Source organism: Capsicum annuum, chromosome 12 (genome assembly GCF_002878395.1).
Source record: "Capsicum annuum cultivar UCD-10X-F1 chromosome 12, UCD10Xv1.1, whole genome shotgun sequence".
NCBI classification, from domain to species: domain Eukaryota; kingdom Viridiplantae; phylum Streptophyta; class Magnoliopsida; order Solanales; family Solanaceae; genus Capsicum; species Capsicum annuum.
This window is the reverse complement of record NC_061122.1, coordinates 2277329-2298365: the sequence shown is the minus strand read 5'-3', so window position 1 is coordinate 2298365 and position 21037 is coordinate 2277329. Positions and strand designations below refer to the sequence as shown.

At 35.6% G+C, this 21037-nt stretch overlaps 3 protein-coding genes across 6 annotated transcripts; 1 reads left to right on the top strand and 2 right to left on the bottom strand.

Annotated features, from left to right (window-relative positions):
* The first annotated feature begins 1934 nt into the window (after positions 1-1934).
* LOC107850889 (60S ribosomal export protein NMD3) lies at positions 1935-11058 on the top strand. 4 transcript variants are annotated; one of them, XM_047400536.1, is made up of 4 exons: positions 1935-2098; positions 3133-4735; positions 9316-9506; positions 10687-11058. In XM_047400536.1, exon 2 carries the CDS (start codon positions 3135-3137, stop codon positions 4653-4655), a length of 1521 nt encoding a protein of 506 aa, XP_047256492.1. In that variant the 5' UTR covers positions 1935-2098; positions 3133-3134; the 3' UTR covers positions 4656-4735; positions 9316-9506; positions 10687-11058. The 4 variants fall into 4 exon arrangements, with proteins under 4 accessions (XP_047256492.1, XP_047256493.1, XP_047256491.1 ...); XM_047400537.1 differs by having other exon boundaries at positions 9281-9506; positions 10687-10973; XM_047400535.1 differs by having other exon boundaries at positions 9221-9506; positions 10687-10973.
* LOC107849546 (ran-binding protein 6-like) lies at positions 5164-6974 on the bottom strand. The gene is made up of 5 exons (XM_047400539.1): positions 6753-6974; positions 6534-6670; positions 5791-5882; positions 5634-5700; positions 5164-5501 (listed from the first exon to the last, which is right to left on the bottom strand). Exons 1-5 carry the CDS (start codon positions 6919-6921, stop codon positions 5337-5339), a joined length of 630 nt encoding a protein of 209 aa, XP_047256495.1. The 5' UTR covers positions 6922-6974; the 3' UTR covers positions 5164-5336.
* Positions 6945-12653, bottom strand: LOC124885155 (importin-5-like). Its single transcript, XM_047401044.1, has 15 exons — positions 11220-12653; positions 10895-11098; positions 10648-10752; positions 10515-10580; positions 10267-10431; positions 10031-10105; positions 9803-9951; positions 9622-9730; positions 9466-9535; positions 9236-9366; positions 9095-9151; positions 7546-7677; positions 7366-7458; positions 7064-7149; positions 6945-6966 (listed from the first exon to the last, which is right to left on the bottom strand). The coding sequence occupies exons 1-15, from the start codon at positions 12465-12467 to the stop codon at positions 6945-6947; spliced, it is 2712 nt and encodes a 903-aa protein (XP_047257000.1). The 5' UTR covers positions 12468-12653.
* Between the last annotated feature and the right edge of the window lie 8384 nt (positions 12654-21037).

Genomic DNA, 21037 nt, shown 5'->3' with positions numbered 1-21037 from the left:
GTTTGACTTGAGCGGGCTTTCCGAATGATTGTTCCATCACGATCACCACTCGACTTACATGTTAGTGGTCGTGAAAATTTTTCCGAAAGTAAAGAAGAAAGTCGAAAACTCATCATTATTTTATATTTTCAACGTCAACTTGTCGATCCAACGAAAACCTAATCATCTCATGCTAGTTTTTCAATCAACTATGTTTCAATCCCAAATTCCAAACTCAACCCTAAAGAAAAATTCAAAAATTCTTTCAACAACTTTGATTTGATTTTAATTTTATTCTAGAAAATTAAGCACATTAGAAATGACTAGATACTAATAAAAATTCTAGATGTGTATATATTCTAGAAAATTAAGCACATTAGAAATGACTAGATCCTAATAAAAATTCTAGATGTGTATATATATCTCAATCACTTTCAATACTTTGGTTTATTTCCTGTCATTATTCTTGAAATCTTGTTTGACCAAAATGGGCCTTGTCACATCATGGTATTAATGGTCCAAACAAGCAGACAATATATGATTTGACAATTCAGAATGAGGGCATTTTAGTAAAACACTACGACAAAATGTTTTTTTTTTTTTTTTTCATTCCACACAATTTTGGGCTTTGACATATTGAGTTACATATGTGAATATAAGAAAAATAATATTATATAAATTTTCTTATATTTTATTTTTATCGAATTCCTATAATGTACTTGTCGACTATAGAGCCTCACTCAAGTGAATTAATTTTGAAAGTGTTCCGTCAATTTTTAGAGCGTTTCAATATTCGCAACCAAATTACAAGCACCCTTATTTAAAAATTAGCCGCTAGACACTCTGTCTAGTGGAATATTAGTTTTTAAAAAAAAAAAAAATCGGAAACACCCAATTATTTATAGTTTTGACTTTTGACAAAAGTTACCAATGGTTTGGTATATTTTGGGCTTTCCATACTCATTGGTCATCCAAGATGAACTTGGTCTTCTAAGTCCATCTCAAGCCCAAGAAGAGGAAACCCATAAAAGTGGACTCCATAATTGGCCCACTATAACAAACATATCACAATTTAGATGGAGCAAACAATATAAATCCTCGTAATTTAAAGTTTAATTACAGAAAATTTTGATATTTTACATAATTACTGAAAATCTTAATTTTGAATCTCTCAAAATACTTAATTAGCTTCTAATACATCCATCAAAGATATATTTTTTCCTTTATAAAGATACATAATTAGCTCCCGATACATTTTTTTTTTATTTTAAATCCGTCGAAATACATAATGCATTCAACGAAGATACATTTTTTCCTTTGTAAAGATACATAATTGATGGAAAACAATAGCAAATTTCAATATCAATTGTGAAATTCAATATAAATAAATTACAACAGCAATAATATTTCTTATATACTAGTATCAACAGGTTACAATAATAACAACAATAATAATAATACAATATTTTAAATAATAAATAAAATGTTTGAATCGTGTTACGCACTATCCTAAGAAACTATTTCCACAATAATAGTGAAGAGGTGTAATACAAAATTATCAACACATACATAATACTTCCTCCGTCCCATTTTATGTGTCATCGTTTCCTTTTTAGTCCGTCCCAAAAAAAAATGTCATCTTTCCTTATTTAGTAACTATTTAAAGATAAAATTTCACTTATACCCTTAATGGTCCACTAAATTAAAAACAAAAAACACTAGCATATTTTTTGATAAAGGATAATTTGGTAAACATTATCAAGTCTTCCCTTATTTCTTAAATTTCGTGTCCGATCAAATAACGACACATAAAATGAGACAGAGAGAGTATTTTGTTTAGGATAAAAAAATAAAACTTTATCTCCACTCAAAAAAAAAAAAAAAAAAAAAAATACTTGATCTCCAAGTACTTAGCTTTACACATGTTAAAATTGAGCACCATTATGATAACTTAGGAGAAAAGTGGTAAGCAGTGATGCCACGGCTCTTTCCTAAAAGTCGGTTAGGTTCGTTTATTTGTATAATAAATATAAGGTCCAAAATAAACAGCATATTCCCAGAAAAAAAAAGTTCTCATATTTGATTTGGCTTAATCAAACAATTTCAGCTCAAACATCAGGTAATATTAATTTCTTAATTCAATTTCTCAAACTATGTTAAACTCAATAAAACAATAATTAATTTTCTTTTTTTCAAAAAAATTGTTTTGTAATATTCAAAATTATTAATTGTTAATTCAATTGGTTCCAAGAAGAAAAGGGTGTCTCTGATTTGTGTTTTAATTTAAAAATTCTCAGGTTTAATCAAATTTTATTGATGTTATTTAGTTCCTCATCTTATTTAATTGTTAATGTTAATTGGATATCAATCTCTTAATTTTTTGTGTTAAAGTATAAGTATTTACATAAATAGAAATGACATTTGTATTACTCTCCTTTATTTATTTTATTATGTGTCGTAGTTTGATTTGACTCGGAATTTAAGAAAGTAATTGAGATTTTTGAATGCTGTGAATTGTGATGTTGAATCTAACATGTTAGATGTTTGATTTAAATAGTTGCTAAATATCAAAAGTGACGTTTTTTTTAGGAAAATAAGATAGTAAATGATGATCAAAAGATTGTTAATTAGATAGAGGGATTACTTGCTATTTTGAAGAAATTCTTCAGTTCCATTTTGTTTCATGTTTAATACTAACAAATGGTAATTGAAAAATGAAAATCTTAAGTAACCGCTTTACCGTCATGTGATCAAAAGATTACGGGTTTAAACATTTGAAACTGCCTGTAGCAAAAATATAAGGTGAGACTGCTTAGTCGGGTCTTCCTTGAACCCTGCGCATAGCTGGAGCTTTAGTGCATCGGGCTGTTCTTTTTAGTGTGTAATATTAGTTGAGGTCCGTGTAAGGTGGACCGGACTCCGTGGTTATCAAAACCTATGTTGCTTGGACTCTTCGAAAATGTCATTGGGTGTGTGTCGGATCCTTCAAAAGTAGCGCATTTTCGGAGGATCCGACACGTGTGCAGCAACATTCTTGGATCGTTCGAGCAACTTAGATCAAAACACAAATGAAAATCTATGCAACTTATTGCTTCATTTGTGGAGTTTTTGCTTATGCATATCTTTTTTTTTCCCCCCTTGTTTCGTGTATAGGTATGGCGGAAGTATCCGGGATGTTTACGGTGCAACAAACGATAGGAAGTGTGTTGTGCTGCAAATGTGGAATTTCGATGCAGCCAAATGCTGCGAATATGTGTGCTAAATGTTTGCGATCCGAAGTTGATATAACAGAAGGTTTACAGAAACATGTAGTGATTGTTCACTGCCCCGAATGTGATAGCTATTTGCAGCCTCCAAAGAGTTGGATCAAAGCACAGCTCGAATCGAAGGAGTTACTCACTTTCTGTATCAAGAGGTTGAAGAATTTGAACAAAGTTAAGTTGGTGCATGCCGAGTTTATTTGGACCGAACCTCATTCGAAAAGGATCAAAGTTAGGCTTAAAGTCCAAAAAGAGGTACTAAATGGAGCGGTTCTTGAACAATCGTACATCGTTGAGTATGTTGTTCAAGATCAAATGTGTGAGTTGTGTTCGAAGTTGCAAGTTAACCCTGATCAATGGGTGGCTGCAGTGCAACTTAGACAGCATGTTTCTCACCGAAGAACGTTCTTCTATTTGGAGCAGCTGATACTAAAGCACGATGCCGCTAATCGCGCTATAAAGATTCAACAGTTGGATCAGGGAATTGATTTCTTCTTTGGCCATAGAAGTCATGCGTTGAAGTTTGTGGACTTTGTCAGTAGGGTGGTACTCGTTAGGACTCGAAACGACAAGCAACTTGTGTCTCATGATCATAAGAGCAATACCGTCAGTTATAAGTACACGTTCTCTGTAGAAATCAGTCCGGTTTGTCGTGAGGATCTGATATGTCTTCCTCCAAAGGTGGCAGCAAGTTTAGGAAATATTGGTCCTCTAGTGATCTGCACGAAAGTAAGCAACAGTATCGCTCTATTAGATCCGTTTACGCTGAGGCATTGTTACCTGGATGCTGATCAGTACTGGAGGGCATCGTTTAAGCCTCTACTGTCAAGTAGACAGCTCGTCGAGTATGTGGTTTTAGACGTTGATGTGGTTTCTGAAGAAGTTAGTATTGGGGGATATGTTTTAGCTGATATCCAAGTTGCTCGTGTATCTGATTTCGGGAAAAATGACACAATATTCTCCATAAGAACGCATCTAGGCCATCTGCTAGAATCTGGAGACTATGCCCTCGGTTATGATTTATATGGAACCAATAGTAACGATAGCGAGCTTGAAAAATACAAAGGTCTTGTCCTTCCAGAGGTGATATTGATTAAGAAAAGCTACGAAGAGAAACGCCAAAAGAAACATGGGAAGCGTAGGTCTTGGAAGCTTAAGTCACTCAATAAGGAAGTCGATAACTCTGGAAAGGGAAGAGATCAAGAACAAAAGATGAACTCGGAGTACGAAGAATTCTTGAGAGATTTGGAGGAGAATCCTGATCTGAGGTTCAACGTATCATTGTATCGTGATAAAGAATATCAACGATCAGAAACTACTTCTGTTGCTGATGGAGAAGATGTTCCTTCAATTCCTTTGGATGAATTACTTGCTGATGTCGATCTGAGTGATATTCGTGCTGAAGAAGATGACTAAGGGAGTGAACTGGAGACTCGTGAATTGGAACCGGAACTTGGAAGTTTGCCTCTAAAACTTCTCCTGATGATGTTGTCCAAGTTAGTAGCTTCATAAATTTTACGTCTAGTATTAGTATTACAAATTCTTGTTATTTTAATATAATGATGATCTGATGGCTATTTCTATCTATACCATTCGTTTGTTCCATACGAAACCTTTCCTTGTTACTGTTTATGTTTGTTGGGAAGCTTATGCTTTGCTTTCTACTATGACTTTTCTATGTATTTCACACTGAATTGACGATTTGGAGACGAAAACAGAAGCTCAGTTAACTCATCACACTATCTTCAGATATCTCTTGCATATAATAAATTATGATCGACATGATCTTTGTGTGTGGGGTTGGGTGGTGGTGGGGCTGGGGGGATTCTGCAACAGGAAAAAAAATAGCGCAAGGTCTAGCGTAAACAATTGTACGAACATTCTATCCAGGTTTAGATCTCTGTTTCACAAAATGTGGCAGCTTCCTTTTAAACACGAAAAACTTCTTTACAAGCGGAGACTTCATCCTTTGTTCCGTTTAACTATATACAATCACACTCTATAGAGTAATCTTTCTATTTGTTACTCTTCCGGTAAATTCAAGAAGTCGTCTGTGTATGTATATATGCTCAAAGAATGAAAAAAAACTTCTTGGAGTTAAGATGAGAAAACAGCGCGCAACATGCTTTGCTGTGGCAAAGGCAATATTCCACAAATGTCAGAGAACATGGAAGGCTGCAGTTCCCTTTGAAACTTCTTCAATAGTTTGATCATTCGCTCGGTAGTTTCTTGAGTGGCTATATTGTTCCCTGCCCATAGGACCTAGAGGAAAAAAAATAGAGAACTTTGAAATGGAGAATATCGTAATGGATATATGACACTGGACAAATTTCCAGTATAGATTAAACTGAAACAACCAACATCGACTAGGTATATAGGTCACGGAAAAAGTACCTCAGCGAAAATTGTTATTATTTGCGGTATATATAGTCCTTGAGGGCCAGTAACTTTGTCTGCTGACCTGAAAAAGTGAAGGCACAGTGCAAGGAAGGAATAAGAGATGATGAAGATTTGTAATCACCGATAGCTTATTGCTGTAGGAATTACTTACGTTTCTGTCATTGAACAAAGCTGTTCGTGATTGATCTTAGCCTCATCCAGATTACACATTATCGGTAAGTTGTAAAGCCAGAGGTGGATAAACTGCAATGTAAATTTGTTTTGTCAAATTAAGAAAGACAAGAAAGTATATACCATGTCAATGACCCACAAATTTGTCAAAATAGTTCTCCAAAATAACTCATCTGCAACGAAGAGTAGTAAATTTGTGATCAGTGTTGTCTGTGTTCTGATATATGAAGTGCAAATTGAATGTGTTGCTTATCAGACTCAGATGACAGATGGAAGTTTTTGTAGATGAGGCAGATGAAGCATACGACAGACTGCCGTGTTTCGTTTTTCATAACAGCTTTGACTTGCCGCGCTTGAGCTGAGGGTCTTTTAGAAACCACCTCTCTACCTCCACGAGGTAGGGATAAGGTCTATGTACATTCTACCCTCCCAGACCCCACCTTCTGGCATTACACTCTGGGTATGTGTTGTTATAGATGAAACTACGACACAGCTAGTTAAGCCAAAGAATGGACTTTTCACACCCATGAGTGTGGTCTAGTGGCCATTGAAGTGAGTGAAGATCTATGGGTGATTAGGATTCAAATCCCAGTAGAGACAAGAAGAAAACGCTAGGTGATTTATCGCATGTGCTAGCGTGAGGTAAGATGTGTGTGCAACGGTGCAAGCTAAGCCTGAACACCTAACAAACTAGTCTAAATTGACAGCAACAATAATAATAACCTCATAGGTGTAGATGCCCTCGGAGACAAACTGGCATATCTTCCCACATGCAGAAACAGCCGCCTCATATGCTGTGATGTTATCGGGGAGTTTTGCATCAGGATGCTCCATTACAGATTTGAAATAACTGAATATTACTACATCAAAGAGTGGAAAGCTAAGTCAGTGAGGCTAGGGAGAAAAATAAACATCATACACATATTTAACGCGTAAAGCCACCTGCAGTATGAGGCTTTAGGAAATCTCCACCAAATTCAGCACAAATACCGATTGCAGTTGCTACTAGCTGAGAATTAAAAAAAAAAAAAAACACCGTATTTGGAGAATATACGACAGATTTCTTACGGAAACAACTATAGAAGTAAGAAAAGAAGGACCTCTTGAACATCTGGATTCTTATGATTGTAAACTTTAAGCAGTAGAGGTATCCACTCTTCGTAGTATCTGCTTTTAAATACAAAATGAAGTTCAGATAAAGCGAAGCACGGTTATCATGACTAGTAAGACATTGAGGATCACATAAGGCTTGCCTGAATGCTTCTTCTCGGCACTGCTCAGCGACATTACGAAAAATGTGCACTACAATTCTTCTTTCTTCTGCAGTTCTGTCGTTACTCTACACAGAAATACGTAGAGAGTAATGGGGAAGTCTCAGAGGATTTGAGGTTAAAGGTGATGTATAAGGTCGAGGAAATTGTTACAGTATCACCGTAGGATTCTTTAAAAAGACGGTATACGTAGCAACTTATATCAACTGTGTCACTTCTGATACATCAGTAGAAGGTTCATGAATTATCTATATAGTATATCATAGAGACGGAGAGTAGCTTACCCACATAAGTGATGCGTAAGGCAAAAACTTGTCGAAAAGGGGCAAAAAATCTGCCTTATACTTTATCACCATAGTCCCGAGGCAAATGCCAACCTGAGTTCAGGAAATAATTGAATAGATGAAGGTAAATATAAGAACCTGTTGAAAAGTATATTAGAGGCTTTAGGACAAAACACTAACGTTTCGACATATAGTTAAGTGTTCCTCAGCTTCCTCTCTTGCTGTTTTGTAGTATGAGCAAGTTGAGAGAACCTCTAATATGCCATCAACAAAGTCTGTCGCTTGTTGTTCACTTAGACGTGAGCTGGGAATCTGTGAGTAGTACTTTTTAGTGCAGAGTCATCAAATAGGCACAGGGGAACAAACATGGAGAATAGAACATAGCATATAAGAGACGGAGAAAAAACAATCAGTAATATAGGGCGTATCCCATCGTTTGAATGCGCTTGTTTTGGAACCAAAATTCACTTGTAAAGGCTCTAACCCTAGCCTTTTTCCCAACTCTTTCTTTGCTTATCATCGAGGCGAGGGCGTTCTTTGAAAAAACTGTCGAATGATAAAACTTGAGACAATTCGTATACATGGAATTAATTTACCTTCTACAAAATTGAGTACAGTACTATCAGCAAGTGTAAGAAAGTTATTTTTCTTGGATTTGATTCCGAGTGTGGCAGTGGTTTTGCTACTTCTTATTTGAGCGCTGATTCGGATCAGCTTTTGATCATCTCCAGAATTTGGGCTTCCATGATATCGGTACCAGATCCGCTATCAAATTCTTCATCTTGAACAAAGTCCAACTCATTTTCTAGTGTTTTTGGGCGGGGACTATATTTCAAGCAAATGGGACCGCTGTGGAATCAAATCTTAATCAAATACAAATGCTCCACACCGATTCAATTTGCTTGATATGTCGTCCACAGCCCATAAAACACAAGAAAATGAGATGGGACTTTATTCAAGATGAAGAACTCGAGAGCATATCTGGCACTGATGTAATGGAAGCCCAAAATTCTGGTGATGATCAAGCTGATCCGGATCAGCGTCCAACTAAGAAGAAGCGCTTGCACCGCCACCCGCAGAATCAAATCCGAGAGATGGAATCAGAAGAAAAACAAATTTTAACTTACATACGCTGATAGTACCGTAACACTTATATAAGTGTAGTCTCAACTTTGTTATGAATTCCATATATAAGAACTGTCACATGTTTTATCATTTGACAGGTTTTTCAAAGAATTCCCTCACCCAGACAATAAACAAAGGAAAGAGCTTGGAAAAAGGCTAGGGTTAGAGCTTTTGCAAGTGAAATTTTGGTTGAGTTGCACTCCCCCGCACGCCCAAACCTCGTTAAATAGAATGTGGACAATATAATATGGGGCCCGATGGGCCTGGCTCTGCTACCCCGTAAAGATATGACACATGAGCCTAATCCAACCCCGTAAGCCAGCTCATAGGGTGAGTAGTGTCCAGTTCCATATAAGGAGACCGATTGTCCATCCCTTTTCCTATGTGCCCTTTAAATGATGGTGAGCCTCTTTCTTTCTTGAGCTTTGAATGCTTGTATTCGATGTACATAAATATTCAAACATTTCTTGAAAATTGAGAATCAGTCTAATTAAAGAAAACTTTTGACTCCATATATAAATGCATCAGATAAGGCGATGCATTCCTAAACTGACTTCTCACAGTTCACAATTCGCGACACCCTTTGGTTTTCTAAATGACTTACCTGAATGCATCCGTTCAGTGCCTCCAATAGTGTTGCCTGAATTTGTATCTTAGACTCCTGAAGAATGTAACACTGCTTAACTGATCACTCGTATCATTATGATATTTATAGAAGTTTTTGCCGCAGCTCTAGGTTAATTACCGTCTTTAACGCCTCAAGCAAATCCTTGATTATGGTGTCAAACATATTTTGAAGTGGGGGCTTGCTACAACCTGTTACAGGAAGCCGTTTCTTCATAGCAGATGCCGCTGATTGCAACAATAATGGCATTGCTACAGAAGGGAAAAGAATGCAATTTAGAGAACATCAGATAAAGCTCCGGAATGCCTGAAAGGAATGATTTGACGCATCCGCTTTTCTCATATATTTACCAGAAATGGCAGCTGTTCTCACTCCTCCGCTGAATTTAGAGGTAAGCATTGGAACCAAAACACTAATAACCTGCATGAATCACGATAGAAATCGTCATGTCCCTCTGTTAAGTCTTAGAAAAAGATTCGTTGTGATATTTAATCATCTAGACCGACCTCATTAACCCAGAAATGTAGTCCTTCCTTCAACTCGGCTGCAAAGCAGCATAGCATATGACAAGCCAGTGCTTTTTCTTCGAGAACTGCACTTCTTATTCCCAACTTGCTACAGAAGATTGAAGACATTCTCAGTACTAATACACGACACATGCATTTAAGAGCTATATGAAAAGCCAACCTTTCATCATCAGAATCATCTGTATCTGAACTATTATTAGAAACACCCAAATCGCTCGTTAGCCGAACAGATTTTAGCACAAAGGGCATGACAATATTCAGATAAGGAAGGAAATCCGCCCCCAAGCCCTTGCATAGTCTACCCCATGCCTGCAACAGAATCAGATGTAAATTACCTGCAAACAAAGAAAAAAAATAGTAGCACAAGATTCTAAATGTGTCGACATACTTGTAACAACAGGCTCCTCGTTGGATCTTCTACCTCCGTTTGAGTTTCTTGCAGTGAAATGAGCGCTGCAATGACCTAAAATGACACACTGTTTGGTAAATGCAGTTTTAGAAGTTAATGATATAACATGATTTCGCACAGGTTAAGTTTTAGAATGAAATAAGTATGTTCTTGGTTCACAATGTGTGCTGTTGGAATAAATTGAAGTTGAATTATCTCAGTTACAATGTGCACACCTTTTCAACATAATCAAGAATTCCTAGATTTCCAACAGCCAATGTAATCATAGTACTGCATTCCAAGGTTTTGGCAAGGAGCATGTGGCTTGTATCTTTTTTAGTGGTTACCATGATAACTTTCAGAAAAGGCGTTACAGAATTGTATATGCTTGCAGAGTCCTCCTGCAGTGTGTCCCACGCACACAAGGTTTAGAATACCGAACGCTGATAGAAAAGAACAATCCTATTGCCTGAAAATAGAGTACCTGTGATGATATAGCTAATGTGGCTAAAGTTGCCAAAGCTGCTTCTTTCGTCATAGGCATTCCTCTCTGGAATGCAGCAAGTTACTTATTAGAAGCTTGTGTAATATGTCGTAGATCTGTAAATGTGACATACCTGTAGAAACATGACTAACTTATTCACTATCTTGTGCAGGTAAAGTTTCAAGACATCTGAACTGCAATTGTGGCTGTACAACAGAAGTGCTGAGGTTGCTTGTGTCTATTAAAAGAGATGATATTAGTATGTGTTAGTATGTACTTGCAAGTTAAGAATTCAGAGAACAAAGCGTCGATACATTAGCCAAATGACTATCGGTCAATGGTAGAGTTCAATAACCTAGCTTTCTGCATATTTTAAGTACCTGCAACCTAGGATTGTCGAAATCATCCAGTACTTGTATCAAAGCTGGAAGTAGCTGCTGATGATATTGCTCTTGAAAATGTGGACTCATATACTTTGATAGCTGACCAATTGCATGTATTGTCGCCCATCGCACTCGAGGGTGCTCATCATGGATTAGGTTCACTATAGTCTCTACAAGTTTCTCCATCTCCAGTAACAATGCCTGGAAAGGAATTTCCAGACACAAAAAATTAGCCCATATTTCCCCGGCCGGAGGGTAGAGTAAACGCAGACCTTACCCCTACCTCGGGAGGTGAGGTAGAGAGGTTGTTTCCGAGCATTACCTTCGAGCAACCTTCTGATATCAGGCCGATTGCAGTAACAGCAGCGTGACGACCCCTCCACTCTTGACTTCCCAAGAAGGTAGACAAGCAAGAATGGCAACAAGGCACAATTACACTTTCCCCTAATGCCACAGCCAACCTATTCAAACTCACCATAGCATAACTACACATACTCAACACCCCTTCATTTCCATCATCACTATTTGCATTTCCCCAACTAGGGTCATCTTCAATATAAGCCAACATCACAATCAACACACCAACCAACTTAGTAACTTCTTCGTTCGGAACCATCCGCATCATCCTACATCCACACTCCCTATCTTCAGCAACAGTAACAACAAACTCTATAGCAAGTTGCCTTAACTTCTCCCTTAACCTCATATCCTCAGCTATCCTCACCATACACTCAATCACAACACCAATTTTAACTTCAAAAAACGCGGTCTCTACACCAGCTAAAACAATCAAATCCTCAAGAAGACTACAAACTAACTCCTCCTCCTCGCTAACTCCCTCATACGAAGCCATTATCTCATGCGCGAAAAGATCATGAACTCCCTCAACCAAAACCATCATCACATACGCGAAAAGATCATAAAACTTACAGTAACTCGCGGGGGTTGCAAAACACATGATCAACTTCACCGAGGCCTTAGAAGCAAAAACCCCAAATCGATGATCATCCGATGCAGCAATCATAACATCCTTAAACCACACGATCAAACGATCAACATACAACATGAAAGCGTCAGGACAGTTCGCTATCAATGCATCCCATAAGAACAGAGCAGCCATTTTTCTGTTCCAAGATCTCGAACCCAAGTTCCTCAACATAAAGTACAACAAAATATCCCATTCCTTTTTCGGTAAAATCAAACACGCTAAACGCGATACACAAGAAAAACAAGCCTTGAGTGTTCCATAATCTTTTTCAAGCCAAATCTTGTAATTCAAACAAATCTTTACCGCATTTCGCGTAGTGAACGTAAGTTTAGTCCAAAGGGGTTGTAGAATATCGCGTAAAAGATCGTAACATAGAACACGCGTAATCGAAGATTCAAGTTGAATTATCTCAGAAAGTTTATGAACCAATGAATTGGGGTAGTTTTTGATGGTGTAATCCAGGAGATTCTTTGCAGGTTTACGGAGATTATCATTGTCGTTACGGAGGAGATATAGAAGGCTGATAAGCGAGTACGGGTCGGGTTCAAAGAGCCTTTTAGCGGTTTCGGGTACGGTAGCCATTGAAACAGAGCTTGTAAGAAAGAAAGAAAGTTTATTTTGGCGGGGAAGGGAAGTTTGAATATATAAGGAGTACTGGACGGTTGTGATTGTGTTATGGTTAAAGATTGGACGGCTAGGATTTTATGATGGATATTTATTGGATCTAAAGAAAGAAAAATTTGTTATTAATTGTAGTTTTTGTTAGAGTTGTGACCCGAAATTTGTTGATTCGGCTCAGAAAGTTTCACGGTGCAATCCATGTTTGTGATCTCGATGGGGTTGCGGGGGTGAAGCCCTCGCGTTATGTTTTGGGGCCTAGGACTTATTTGTATGCACGTATTAGAAGGTTATTTACCCTATTATTCTAGTCATTAACTGGGGCAGAATTTTCGAGAAGGAATCTCGAAAATTCAAAAGAGAAGATCAACATCCAACAAAGAGAATGAAGATCAGCAAAGACTTCAGATCCACTTGAGATGATATCATCTCAGACTACTTTAAACTAGGGCAGAAATTTTAAGGAAGGCCTCAAAATTTCCATCAAATATTGAAATATATTTCAAATTCCCCAGCACTAGAGGTCGAAGTTGAGAGAATCACCACCTGTGATAAAGTCTGGGAAGATTGAATCTCCGTCTTTGATAAAACTTCTGGTAGAGGGCCTTGACAATACTGAATCCCTAAGCAATCCTCCGTCAAACGTCGGACATTGTCAGAATCAAGAGAAAGTTGGTCGTTGAGCTATTACATGACATGACTGGCAGAAATTTTCTAAAAGTTTTTATATAAGTATTCGAAACTATTTTCTAAAAATTAAGGCTACTTTCAAAAATCAATATAAATCTTTTACTTAGTGATTGCCTAGACATCAATTAGGACGGAGAGTCAAGGGTGGAAGTCCCAACACGATAGAGTACCCAAAAGATGGCGTGGAGCAAACGGAGAATCGAAGAATGTCAACACGGAGTAGTTTTATTCAAACTAATCACTGTTCTGTGGATGCAGGGATCGATACACAAAAATGAGCGTTTCTTTCAAAAAAATTTCAAGCAAGTCGGGAGCCATAACAGAGCATATAATAATAACGGTACTTTTTGGGTAGCCCTAAAAATGGGTCTAATACCCATTTATTGACGACCTTTTGAATTATCCATCTCATTTCTTGAGATCATGGAGGACAAACAAAAGTGTCTTGTCTACTTTACAAATAATGTATTTAGAATTTTTCTAAAAACTGGTCGCTAGCAAAAGTGACTTAATGTCTATTAATCATCTACCTTGAGTACAGGTACATGTAGAAAGCAAGACACAGACAAACAAACTCAGGTGAAACTGTTTTCAAATTGCCAAGAGGGACATTCATATCATTGCTAAGATGGCCATTTCATAGCATCGCCGAGAGGGCCATTTCATATCATCGCCGAGAAGATCATTTCATATCATTGCCGAGAGGGCCATTCACATAATTGCCAAGAGGGTCATTCATATCATTGCTAAGAGGGCCATTTCATAGCATTGCCAAGAAGGCCATTCATATCATCGTCGAGAGGGTCATTCACATCATTGGCAAGAAGGTCATTCATATCATTGCCAAGAAGGCCATTTCATAGCATTGCCAAGAGGGCCATTCATATCATCGCCGAGAGGGCCATTCATATCATCGCTGAGGGGGTCATTGCATATTATTGCCAAGAGGGTCATTCAATATCTGTTGACACGCAAGACATAAACGCTGGCGTCAAGGATATCATCAGTATTTTATATCTATTGACACGGAAGACATAAACAATGGCGTCATGGATATCATCACCATTCAATATCTATTGACACGCAAGACATAAATGCTAGCGTCGAGGATATCATCAGCATTCAATATCTGTTGACACGCAAGACATAAACGCTGGCGTCGAGGATATCATCAGCATTTCATATCTATTGACACGCAAGACATAAACGCTGGCATCAAGGATATCATCACCATTCAATATCTGTTGACACGCAAGACATAAACGCTGGCGTCGAGGATATCATCACTATTTAATATCTGCTGACACGCAAGACATAAACGCTGGCATCGAGGATATCATCAGCATTCATTATCTGTTGACACGCAAGACATAAATGTTGGCGTCGAGGATATCATCAGCATTTCATATCTGTTGACACGTAAGACATAAACATTGGCGTCGAGGATATCATTGGCATTTCATATCTGTTGACACGCAAGACATAAATGCTGGCATCGAGAATATCATCAGCATTTAATATCTATTGACATGCTAGACACAAATGCTAGCGTCGAGGATATCTCATCATTTTATGAATCAGCATCTGAATGCATCAAGAGAACATGATTTGAAGGGACGTCTTTAAGTCGTTGTCTAAAGACGGATGATGTATGAGATTTCCTAGAAATTGACAATTTGAGGGTCATCTATAAGTCATATTATTTGTAATAGGATAGTGTGCAAGATCACCTATGAGTTGATAGTATGTAGGTCATCCGTAAGCCACAACAACATCCTAATCGGATAGTGTGCAAGATTGCCCAAAAATTAATAGTTTAGAGGTTATCCATAAGTCGCAGCTAAATCCTTACCGGAGAATATACGAGATTATCAAATTAATACGTCCAAGGATTCTCTATAAGCCGCGTCATATCCAAGATTGATTATGTGCAAGATTACCCAAGGACTAGCAATTTGAGTAATATCTATAAGTCATATTGTATCCAAGGTCGGATGATGTGCAAGAACACCTAAAAGCTAGCGATTGGAGGGATATCTGTAAGCCATCTCTTATCCAAGGTCGGATAATGTGCAGGATTACCTAAAAGCTAGCAATTCAAAGGATATCTGTAAGTCGCCTCGTATCCGACATCAAATAATGTGCAAGATTATCCAAAGATTGACAATTTAAGAAAAATCTATAAGTCGTATCGGTACAAAAGATGCGCAAGACTTACCTGAGATCATATGAAAAAAATTATTATCAATAACCGGAGATGTTATCATGCCACATACGACAAACACTATAGGTGACTCAAAAGGGTTGCCGCATCAGTGCAAGATTAAGCGGTTGCAGGGACCGTTCTACATAAAGTGTCGTCGATGTCCAAGAGAGACGCTCACTTTGAAGACATATTCAACTGATAAATAAGATAATTATGCAACGACCAAGAGAGTTGTTGTGTCTATTATTGCAAGTTATTTCCTTCCAAACAGAATCCGGGAGGGTGAAAATCTCAAATCAAAACCACAGGTGCGGACAACTCCAGATAGGACGCAGCACAACGTGAAACTCTTTCTTAGCAGCAAAATGGGACATAGTCTAAAGAGAAACGTCAAACTCTTTGGACGCGAGCTAAAGGATGATCATCACCACCATCCAACCACACCCCTATTAGAAGGCATGTGGGTAGTTTGAGATATTTTGGTTTCAGCTTCACCTTCGGTTATTTCTAAACTCCTACCGAGGGTAAACTTCTCTTTCTTTCAATTCGGGTGGCAACACACTTAGAGTTTTGGAAATTAGGTCCAGGTAAGTTCTTGCCTATGGATGTGAAGGATCCCACATTCATGGTTAAGAGGTTACAAGCCTCTTTTCCGCAACTCGATCAACTTGTCACCCATTCCGAGCCAAAGATAGTCCAAAATAAAAGACTATCTTTTCTACCAATTGAGTCGAACTACAGACAGTCTGATTCCCTGAGTCTCAGGGATATGTAGGCTAGGCTCTATGTAGAAAACTCGACTGCATTCCAACCTCCTCCCCAAATCCCTCCATTTCCTAGCTTTCCAGTCGTCAAAAACTCCAAAAATCTGAGATAGCTGGTGATTTTTTTTTTAAAATCGTGTTTTAAATCAAGCTTTATGAACTACAAGTTGCCTGAATTCTCTTGTAACCTGAGATATATAAGAAACCCGACCTGGGTTCGGCCATGACTCTATGAGACTCATGCAAAAGCCAACCTCTTTCAGTTTCGAATTTGTGGTCGGACAAAAATTAGGAACGCCAACCTGCCTTTGCCTAGGTTACTTGCATCCACCCTACCCAAAAGGAGGGGGCAGTTGTTGACACCTAATTTTTGCCCTCCACGACTAAATTTAATCCTGAGTTTCTTTGATTTTTAATAAAATTAAAATATTTATTTCATCCGAATAAAAATTTACTAAATATATTTGTACGTAATTTTGTCATTTTAAGTAGTGATTATAATTTATCGTATTCAATTATACGAGATTTTATAATTTTGTTACTTAAATATTTATTTTATAAAATATTGGATTTCAATCAAGGCTTAGAGATTCAAATGATTAAAGTTTTGATTTAAATATAATTTACTCTCAAAAAATAATTTATTCGGATAAGTATGTGTTTGATTTTATAAAATCAAGAAGCCCGGGATTAAAGGAAACATTAATTTGCATCAAATTTCAATTTAATTTAGCCAATCTATTAGATTTGGCCATAATTGAAATCAAATTGGCCATAATTGTAATGCAATCCGTCAATTGATTTCTAATTTGGTCAAAATTAAATAAATTTGGCTAAATTTTAAATCTCAATTGGGATTATATTTTAAATAACCCCAAAATTTTTAAAAACTCTCATAACTTCTACCTAATTCCACAAAAAACAATTTCAAATTGTACTACATTGTACTATTTCCCCCCAACTTTGTCTTTTCCCAATTTTGAAATTCAAAAGTTGTACTACATTGTACAATTTTCTCCCGCATTATCTTCTACCTCACCTTATCTTCAATTTTAAAATTTCAAAAATACCTTTATTTGCCTTTTCTCCCACATTGGTGGAGGACAAGAAATAAATCTTCATTATTTCCTATAAATACTTTTCTCCCACATTGGTGGAAGGGAGAAAAAAAAACCTCATTTCTCTCCTATAAATACTATCACTACTTTTCTAGAAAAAAAGAAAAAAAAAGGAAGAAAAAAAAAGAGGCTAGAAAGGTGAAAAACTCCTTTTGAGCAAAATAGTTATTTTTATTTAGTAAAAATTTTTGTTTCATAGAGTTGTTTGGCTAATCAAAATTTTTGAGTTGCCGGCGACGTTTTTCGGTGGTGGTTGATTCCGACGAAGCTCGTAATCTCGTTTTGCTGCCCCCAAAAGGTAAACACACTTGTTTCTTTTTTTTCTTCGTCTTTTTCTTCTTCGTAGTTCGTAGATATAATTTTGTTTGATGGAATTGTATGTTAAAGATGGCCTTGAAGGATCTAGGACATTGTGGTATCGATATTCTAATTATTTTCATGTTCATGATATAAAAATGAGTTAGCAATAGTTGTATGTGCCTTTTTTGACTTTGTTCTTTAATTATTTTAGATAAAGTTTCAATCTTTGCTTAAAAGATGTATTTATGTTTTGTTTAAACTCATTGTTGTTGAATATGTTTATTTTTAGCATGTAAAGTTATTTTCTTTATATTGAAAAGAATAGTTAATATTGATTGTTTTGCCTTTTGACCTTATTCTTTAATTATGTTGGATAAAATTTAGATCTTTACTTGAAAAGACATACCCATGTCTTGTTTAAACTCATTGTTGTTGAATATATTTGTTTTTAGCATGTAAAGTTATTTTCTTTATGTTGAAAAGAATGGTTAATATTGATTGTTTTGCCTTTTGACTTATTCTTTGATTGTCATGTATAAAGTTTTGATCTTTGCTCAAAGGCGAACTCATGCCTTGTTTAAATTTATTGTTGGCCGATATATTTGTTTTAGCATGTAAAGTTTTTTTTTTTTTTTATGTTGAAAAAATAGTTACTATTGTTTGTTTTGCCTTAATAAAAAGAGTAATTGATTAAATCAAGAATTTATCATTTGCTTGTTAATTATTTTAAAGGATCTCTAAAATCTTCGTATAAGAGATGAAGTGATAGCTTTATTTTTCATCCACGATGTTTATTTATTTATTTTTGCTTTTTTTTTCATGTTTTTAAATTTATCAAAATGATGAGAAAGTTCGGATTTTTGTGGCTAAATAGAATTATTTAGATATTTTCGAGTCATGCATAGTATGATTGTGAAACGATATTTCACTTTTACAAATACTAACTTTTATTCTAATTTTCTTACTCCCTTTGGATTGTTATATGTGCTCTTTGTGAGTGTAAAGACTTGATTCGTGTCTCTCATTGATTCATAATATCAAAGGAGAATCAACGATTCTTAGAAATATAAACCATAGGTCATTACACTTTTTTTTTTCATAAAATTTTGGTTGTAATTTAGATGTATGAATTTTCGTTAATGTCGCCTTAATTAAAATTAAAAGATTCTCTCGCTTGAAAAGTTAACCTTTATTTTCTTTGGTTATATGGATTAGTATCTATGTTTGTTCAATTTTAGAAGTCATGAGTATTTTCCTTGTTGCCTCATCCCTTTACTTTCGCAAGCTTACGTTGTTTGTTTCTTGCATTAATTTATTGAATATGGCCTTTTTCCTTTCACCTTTATTCATTCTTGTATGAACATAAATCATGAGGCATGTAAGTGGGTGTCTTTGCTTTGCATTTTATTATAAGACTCTCATTCTTGTGCAAGTGTGTTTATCATTGTCATTCAAAAATTGGTTCTTGATATTTTTTTTTTGCTTTGAAATATATCACTTTTATGCCTTGAACGTATATTAATTTCTTTATCTTTTCTTTGCATGCAAAAAATGTTTCGAGGCCAAATGGATTCCTCTCCTCTTGCATTTTATAATGAGCCAATGAGATCTACCCCTTCGAGTCAAGTTTGAAGTTTAAACCTGAGGTCCATTACATGACGTACGGGTGCTAGAAGATAGACGAAGAAGGAAAATGGGTTAAAACCCATTGATGAGGTCACTAAGAGACTTGAAAAGTTTCAATTTTTATTATTGTCTTCTTTTTATTTGTTCATTTAGTCATTTATTTATTCATTCATTTCGGCTTCGAAGCCAACGTTGTATTTAATATAGGTGGAGCAAGACTCAAGCCAAAGGCTCAAAAAATAGTTTAGGATAGGTGAAATGGGTCGGAAGCCCAACTAGATTAGGACAGGTCTTGTTGATTTGGGCCCAATGGCCTAAATCCTTTACTTTCTCCTCTCTTCCCCTTTTATGTGTTTATTTGTTTATTAGTTTTGTTTAGACTTAGTTAAAATCCCTACTAAGTCGTCTAAATCTATTTTACACAAGTCTTTTTAAAAAAAAATAAATCAAATCACTATTTCAACAAATTAATCTTTTCAAAAGTTAATCAAAAGATGTTTTCAAATAGTCCGGATAACCGCAAGTTAGCAGACGTTTTAGGTGCCAACACCTTCCTAAAATGTTAATAGGAACCACTTACTCGGAATCTTCAATACTTAAAACGATTTTTCTGTTTTGAATCATTTGAAATAACTCTCTAAAGGTTTCTTAATTCCTTTTCAAAATTAAGTGGCGACTCTCAAAAAGTCAAAATTTTCGCAAAACACAAGGTATGACTGAAAACAAAAATCTTTGTGGTACGATCTTTTTTCAGACTCCGATCATACTGATAATTTTGTCGTTGTAGTTTATATAAATAAATTTCTTTTAATTTCTATTTCTGAAATGAAATGAATCTAAATAGAACATTATTGTTGCAAAAAAATCTAAATTTCTAGTACTCTCTTTGTCTCAATTAATGTGTCATTTTTTTTACAGTCAAACCGTATAAGTATGATCTTAAATTTAGGCACGAAATCTTTAATTTTTTTGAAATAAAATTTATACAGTCAAAATTATTAACAATTCAAAATGTTTAGAAGACATATGAAAAAGTAACTATCAAAGATATACTTATTTGAAGCTCGAAATTCAAAAAGTGACACAAAATTGAGACGGAGTGAGTATTAAATTAGAATATCAGAGCATAATATAGATTTCCCACTTATAAAATTTTACTCAACATGTTGTTGTTGAAGACTTGAAATGGATTAACAAATAGGTCGAGATAGATTTCTGCATATAATAAATACGGAAAAGGCTCAAAAATAGCCCTGAACTATCTGAAATAGTTTTAAAATGTCCTTCGTTAGATTTTTGGCTCAAAAATACCCCTGAACTATCTGAAATGGATCAAAAATACCCCTCTGTTAAATATTTGGCTCAAAAATACTCTTCCCCTTAACGAAATTAAATTATTTCGATTGAATTAAACCCTAACTTTAACTTTTTAACCCTAATACTTTAATTTTTTTTTACATAAAAGTATTTTTTAATTTTAAAAATAAGACAGTGAAAAAAAGTATTTGAATTATAATATAAATTGGTTGGATTTGATTTGAAAAATAAACATACATTTATTCTAAAAAGGTATTTTCACTTTACATCTTTTTAATCTTTAAAGAAATTAACGAAATTAATGAAATATACATTTTCGCTTAAAAAATTAACGAAATAAAAATTAAATGATGAACTTTATATAAATTAATGAAATAATCAAAATAATTTAATTTCGTCAAATACTCCTCTGTTAAATATTTGGCTCAAAAATACTCCTCCTTTAACGAAATTAAATTATTTCGATTAAATTAAACCCTAACTTTAACTTTTTAATCCCAATACTTTAATTTT